This window comes from Colossoma macropomum, unplaced genomic scaffold (assembly GCF_904425465.1).
Source record: "Colossoma macropomum unplaced genomic scaffold, Colossoma_macropomum, whole genome shotgun sequence".
Lineage (NCBI taxonomy): Eukaryota > Metazoa > Chordata > Actinopteri > Characiformes > Serrasalmidae > Colossoma > Colossoma macropomum.
In genome coordinates, this window is record NW_023494800.1 from 36,774,031 (window position 1) to 36,781,530 (window position 7,500).

Genomic DNA, 7,500 nt, shown 5'->3' on the forward strand with positions numbered 1-7,500 from the left:
GGACCAATAAAAAGGATCCAAAACGACTATGGAAAAAATATTATTACATAAACATAATATTTAGTTAACATACATTAAGCTACGATTTTGGAGTTACAGCGTTTAGTTCTCTATCTCTCTCTCTCTCTCTCTCTCTCTCTCTCTCTCTCTCAGTCTGCAGTCTCTGCAGGAGGACCTGTTGGTGTGCACGGCGGATGGTTACCTCCACATGCTGCACTGGGACGGCGTGAGGAACGGCCGGAGAGCCGTGAACCTCTGCACCATCCCCTTCTCCCTCGATCTGCAGTCGTCCCGCGGTGAGAGAGGGCGAGAGACATGCTGAATACATTTCACTCATGTTGTGTGTGACGGTGTAGTACAGATAGCTCCAATGCTAATCCGATAGCTGGTCTTTTCCCAAACGCAGCTGCCAGTTCTTTCCACATCACATTTACTCCAGCTGTGTCATCGAGGCTGAGCAGCAGAGGTCAGATTCAGCTGCTGCTGACTCGTAAACTTATATCACCGGTCCAGTGAAATCAAGCGGCCGCTTCCCTGTCCACCTCCCTGTATCTACACTTAGGCCCAGTCCCATTTCACCCCTCGCCCCACCACTTAGCCCTTAGTCTAGGGGTAGGGTGTCCTGATTCTTGTTGAGATAGAGGGGGAGGCTGAAGTGTTGGGGCTACATGACCCTCCAAACGGAGGTTTTTCAGAGACTCCAAACAGAGTGATATGAGGAAATAAGAAGAACTGGTAAGATGGAGAACAAGAGACCAAAGAAACCCACAAATGTGAGAATTTTCTCCCTTAAAAATTACTGTAACTATTGTTTTATCTTAGTTTAATGTTGTTTGTGTATTTTGGTCGTTTTCTTCATAACAAGCATAAAAATCGCTAGTAGTATGCTAATATCTCGGTAGCTAGCTAGCTAACTTTCCCGTTCCACCTTAAATAGTGCAGCAGTTCTGATGCCTGAAGCACCAGAATGTAACTGCTACACCATTTAAGGTGGAACGGGAAAATTCGATCAAGAATCTGGTGAATATCTGACTTCAGCTTCATATCACTGAAGAATTAGTGGTGGTGATAATAAATAATTGCCCCCCTCTTTGAAGATCATATGATGCCCTAAATGTAACTAAAGCCCAGCAGTGAGGAGCTGAACTTTACCCTCCTCTGCTGTCACTGCAGACTGGCAGGGTCGCCTACAGAGCAGCGCTGGTAGCTGTTAATGAAGTGATGCTCTTTATTTTTTTTATTTTTCTGAGGGTCCCATTTCGTAGGGCAAGATTTCAACCACTACCCCTTGTAACTCAGTTCCAAGGGGTTAGGGTGACACTAGAAAACAAGGGGTAGGGGGGAAAAAAGAAGAAATGGGACTGGGCCTTATTGTCCACTTTATCAGCTCCACTGATCATATAGAGGCACTTTGTAGTTCTACAGTTACAGAGTGTAGACCATCTGTTTGGACCCTCACAGAGCAGGTACTATTTGGGTGGTGGATCATTCTCAGCACTGCAGTAACACTGACGTGGTGGTGGTGTGTTAGTGTGTGTTGTGCTGGTCTGAGTGGATCAGACACAGCAGAGCTGCTGGAGTTTTTAAACACCTCAGTGTCACTGCTGGACTGAGAATAGTCCACCAACCAAAAATATCCAGCCAACAGCGTCCTGTGGGCAGCGTCCTGTGACCACTGATGAAGGACTAGAGGATGACCAACACAAACTGTGCAGCAGCAGATGAGCTATCGCCTCTGACTTTACATCTACAAGGTGGACTGACAAGGCAGCACTGTCTAATAGAAAATGCTGTAAATGCATACTTGGGTCTCTATGTTGGTAACATGAGCGTATCTGTGTGTTAGGTGGTCCTTGTTTGGACCTGAACGGGGTCTACGTCAGAGATATGGAGTACTGTGCGACTCTCGATGGCTTTGCTGTCGTTTTTGACGACGGAAGACTCGGCTTCATCACACCCACCGCCAACAGGTTCTCCACAGAGGTGAGACAGTGAGATGTGCACCCATGTTTGTGCTGCAAATTACAGATACCTCAAGTCTAAAAAACGTCACTTGAATGTCTTACACGCTTCAAATGTCCGTCTTTCTGTCAGTCGTACCGTCAAACCCAGGCTGAATCCCAAACGGCTCTGTACTCCCTAAATAGTGTTCTAGCTATGGAAGTTTAGAAATTCTAGCCTCTCCAGTCAAACAGTGCATCATTTATCGAGTGTGGATGAGTCTGAATCACAAATGACTGTTTCTTAGCTGTATTTTGCTCTGTTGGGCTGCAGGATCCAGTATTTAAACTCCTGCGTAGTGCACTATGTAGGGAGCAGGGAGCCGTTTGAGATTCAGCCCCAGCGTGAGAAGAGCGGCACCGCTGGATTGGTGCTAAAGAAGACTCGGTTGTAATTTGGTGACCAAAAAGTACCCATAAAAACAAAGGTTTTTACCTTAAACATTGCTGCGTTATCATATGTTCATTCTTATACAACAAAAACTTCATTATAAAATTCATGAAATGACTAAAATATGCAGCGATGGGTGAGCAAACGTTCTCCTCATTCAGCCGTCCATGGTTGCGTAGCAACGAGACCGTGTTCTAAAGGAACTACATTTCTTGACGGAATACTTTATGTCGATCATTATCATTAATAACTTAAAATACACAATTCTTCAGAAAATAATTTATCATATTTTATGCTGGCCGCTGTTTTATAAAAGCAATAAGAGACTGGAGACGGTGCGTTACTGTGATTTCATCACGGGAAGGGAGTTTTAGGCACTCCGCTTGGCGTGAACACCCTTCCTGTGATAAAATCGCAGTAACCCACAGCCTCTCATGGCTTATTGCTGTAATATGTGTGTAGCTGTCCTCAAGGGCTTTTATTTTGGAATTTTGTAGCTCATTTTCTCCTTGGTGTAGTCGAGGCCAGTTCCACCAGCTGGCTAGTCCTCCACAGATCACCTGATGATACCAAGCTGGGAGGGAAGGCCAGTGCATATTTCAAGCTCCGCCACATCTTTCCAAACGCAGCGTGAACACATTTGGAGGAGAATGCTAACTGCTAATTCTGTTACCTTAGCTAACAGACGTCCGTGTTGGTTAGCTTCGCACTGAGAGATTATGAGAGAGGGGTGGCCATCCTACCCACCCAGAGAGAGCGAGGACAGTTATGAGCTCTCGGACTCCCGATTACGGATGGCTGTGGCATCGCTGGGGATCGAACTCGGTCAGACTTCAGTCCTGGCAGGCCACAGCTCTGTAGACCTCAGCTCATAAGTGGCAAGCCTTCCAGAGCTGAATTCAGAGCGTTAGCTGATTTTATATGGACGTTAGACGTCAAAGAGAGATTTTCCCCAAATCGGTTAATGATATTTTTTACTGTAATTCACTGGTAAAAAGAAAATAAATCAATAAATGAAAGTAATCAGCAGCCAGAATCTTCAGTCAGTGGACCAAGAACACTGAGATGGGTTAGTCGACAGGCTGCTCTGTGCGGTGGGTCCCACTTAAGGCGTTACTTTGATGCCCCGGTGATACCGGGACACACTGTTATATCACATCAGCGTCAAATAACAAATCGATTGGTATCAGATGTGGTATAACTGTATAGTGATGAGTGCTGTAATCTGCTCTGTGATTCTGAGCTCCACTGTGATTCTGAGCTCCACTGTACAATGCAGTGTTTACGTTCCCCATTTATATCCTTTATATTGTGAGTGAAAAGTGTGTGTGTGCATTCAGACGTGAAATTACAGTGTGTGTGTGTGTGTGTGTGTGTGTGTGTGTGTGTGTGTGTTTGTGTATATGTGTGTGTGTGTGTGCAGCAGTTGCAGGGCGTCTGGGCTGCAGATGTGATGGACGGCACATGTGTGGCAGTCAATAATAAATACAGACTGATGGCCTTCGGCTGTGCGAGGTATGAGAGAGTGGTGATCACACTGACTGTGAAAACTGTCGCACTGACATGAAGCTCTACTTCTCTCTGTGTCTCTCTCTCTCTCTCTCTCTCTATATATATATATAAAATTACCATGTTGTGCAACAAAACCTCAAATGGTAATTTCACAGGAGAAGGAAAAAAACTTTCTTTACTTTTAAAGTCAGTGGAACCAGAACTTTTTTCCAAGTCATTTTGGACCGTTTCCTTTAGACCATTCATCATGAAATTTACACACAATGTAAAGAACAACAGGCTTTTTCAAATTATGTCAAAAACTGAAAAATGGGGATAAAAGGTTTTGTCCCGACAGCAGTGAAGTTCACTATATTGCCAAAAGTATTTGCTCGTCTGCCTTCACACGCATATGAACTCTAAATCCATAGGGTTTAATATGATGTTGGCTCACCTTTTGCAGCTATAACAGGTTCAACTCTTCTGGGAAGGCTTTCCACAAGGGTTAGGAGTGTTTATGGGAATTTTTGACCTTCTTCCAGAAGCACATTTGTGAGGTCAGACACTGATGTTGGACGAGAAGGCCTGGCTCACAGTCTCCGCTCTAATTCATCCCAAAGGTGTTCTATCGGGTTGAGGTCAGGACTCTGTGCAGGCCAGTCAAGTTCTTCCACACCAAACTCGCTCATCCATGTCTTTATGGAGCTGCTTTGTGCACTGGTGCGCAGTCATGTTGGAACAGGAAGGGGCCGTCCCCAAACTGTTCCCACAAAGTTGGACACATGAAATTGTCCAAAATCCTAAAAAACAACCCCACACCATAATCCCCCCTCCACCGAACTTTACACTCGGCACAATGCAGTCAGACAAGTACCGTTCTACTGGCAACCGCCAAATCCAGACTCATCTATCGGATTGCCAGACGGAGAAGCGTGATTGGTCACTCCAGAGAACACGTCTCCACTGCTCTAGAGTCCAGTGGCGGCGCTTTACACCACTGCATTCGACGCTTTGCATTGCGCTTGGTGATGTAAGGCTTGGATGCAGCTGCTCAGCCATGGAAACCCATTCCATGAAGCTCTCTACGCTGTTCTTGAGCTGATCTGAAGGCCACATGAAGTTTGGAGGTCTGTAGTGATTGACTCTGCAGAAAGTTGGTGACCTCTGCGCACTATGTGCCTCAGCATCCGCTGACCCCGCTCTGACATTTTACATGGCCGACCACTTCGTGGCTGAGTTGCTGTCGTTCCCAATCGCTTCCACTTTGTTATAATCCCACTGACAGCTGACTGTGGAATATTTAGTAGTGAGGAAATTTCACGACTGGACTTGTTGCACAGGTGGCCTCCTATCACGGTACCACGCTGGAGTCCACTGAGCTCCTGAGAGCGACCCATTCTTTCACTAATGTCTGTAGAAGCAGTCTGCAGGCCTAGGTGCTCGGTTTTATACACCTGTGGCCATGGAAGTGATTGGAACACCTGAATTCAATGACTTGGATGGGTGAGTGAATACTTTTGGAAATATGGTGTATCTAATGAAACGTGCTAATTCATGAGAAAATCCCGAATGTGGTCAGTCAAGCCGTGTTTGGTGTCTGTGGTTTGCTGTTTAGTTTTAGCACTAGAACTCAAGGCTATTGCAGCTAACAAGTAATGGAATCTTATACCCCACCAATTAGCATTGGTGAGTTCTCGTTAGTATTAGCAGTGCTAACTATGAAACCATCACCTTAGACCCTGTGTTAGTTGTTCAGCATCTCTAACAGACTTGATCATGTGGTGTCTGACTCTGTTATCAGTACACGTGGACTAAAGTGCAGTAGCATAGCTACAAACAGCAGCAGCAGCCTGGAAGACTGAATTCAGTCTATGCGTTTGTGTTTAGCTCTGTTAGAGCGCATTCACGGTCCACAGCAGCTACGACAGCAGGAGTGTGTCTGTGTTTGATGAAGTGTCCTAAGATAATCATAGATAACTGTATTTTTCTGTGTGTGTTTGTGTTGCAGTGGCTCTGTGTTGGTCTACATGATCGACAGCACTACAGGATCAATGCAGCTGTCACACAAATTGGAGTTAACCCCCAAACACTACCCAGGTGAGTTACAGCGCAGTCTTTAATTGACCAGGATGTTAACGGCTAACCAAGGGGTCAACAACCCAGATGTGTTAAGAAGAGCCTATTTGTCCTTTCAACAATAATCAGTCCAACTTAGGAGCCATTTTATTGAAGTACCATTTAACCATCTTGGCTGTAAATGTGTCTCAGTATGTGCTGATGTACTAGTTTAGACTAAAAATATAACATAAACAGAAACGCAGACTTACTTTGCTCTGCTTTAAGCTTTAGCTCAGCTGTGGCCGCTTTTCTCACATCTCCAGCAGGAAACTTTTCCACAAAAGTAAAACAGTTTCTTGTAAAATGCCTCTCAATGTTCAACTTTTTACGAGGCTGAAGTCGCTTCTCATTCGCCAGCTGCTTGTTCGAATTTTCCCGTTCCACCTTAAATGGTTTCTGAGGCGCCAGAATGTAACCACTGCACCATTTAAGGTGGAACGGGACAATTTGAACAAGAAGTACAAGAAGAAAACTGTAATTATGTCAAGGTTGTCACAATAGAAGTACCCTTTTGGTGCTACATAGAACCATTTTCAAAATGGTTCCATATGGAACCATCTATAGCACATCCTCCATCTGAAGAACCATTTTACCATGTAAAGAACCATTAAGCATGAAAATGGTTCTGTGAGTGTTTATGGCTCTATATAGAACCGTTTTCTTTTCCAAAGAACCCGTCAAGGACCTGTAAAAGTGAAAGTCCTCAGCGGTGAGAGAGCCGTGATTCAGAGCTGGTTAATGAGCTTCTCCTGGGTTCAGGTTCCTTCAGGAACCGGAGTATCAGAGGTCACTCCAGCACATTAAATGGTAGGATGCGGTCACAGCACTGCAGATGATCTGGTGTGACCTCTGACCTTATTTCAGTAGCAGTGGTGGTGGAGTTCATGCTGGGTTTGTATTGATGTGTGTTAATTTGAATAATGCACTGCTGCCCTCTAATGGACAGTCTGAATATAACACTGTTGGTTTGTGAAGGTTTATTAGGGACTTTCTGCAGGTGAACTGGGTTTTTAGGGGGATTCAGTGTTTTTTATGTATTGAGCACCACAGTAGTTTTTTTCTACAATGTATATATTTTTATCCCATTAGTTTATATTTGACTTGTTTATATTGTTTGTTCTATCTCTCTCTCTCTCTACCTCTCTCTATCCTCTCTCTATCCTCTCTTTCTCCATCCTCTTTCTCTTTCTCTCTCCATCCCCTCTCTCTTGCTCTCCATCCCCTCTCTCTCTTTCTCTCTCTCTGTCACTCTACTTCTCTTTCTCTTTCTTTCTCCATCCTCTCTCTCTCTGCCTTTCTCTCTACCTTTCTCTCTCTCTGTCTCTTTCCATCTCCTCTTTCTCCATCCTCTTTCTTTCTCTCTACCTCTCTGTCTTCTTTCTCTCTCCATCCCCTCTCTCTCTTTCTCTACCTCTCTCTCTATCCTCTCTTTCTCCATCCTCTTTCTCTTTCTCTCTCCATCCTCTCTCCACCCCCTCTCGCTCTGTCACTCTACTTCTC

General features: G+C 44.8%; 1 protein-coding gene across 1 annotated transcript in view; it reads left to right on the top strand.

Moving 5' to 3' along the window:
- Window positions 1–7,500, top strand: part of ric1 (RIC1 homolog, RAB6A GEF complex partner 1) — an 84,227-nt gene that overhangs the window by 55,077 nt on the left and 21,650 nt on the right. Inside the window, exons 5-8 of the mRNA XM_036587640.1 lie at window positions 154–296; window positions 1,847–1,983; window positions 3,815–3,906; window positions 5,891–5,979. Of these exons, the coding sequence (XP_036443533.1) occupies window positions 154–296; window positions 1,847–1,983; window positions 3,815–3,906; window positions 5,891–5,979 (461 nt within the window). The remainder of the gene's footprint in view (window positions 1–153; window positions 297–1,846; window positions 1,984–3,814; window positions 3,907–5,890; window positions 5,980–7,500) is intronic.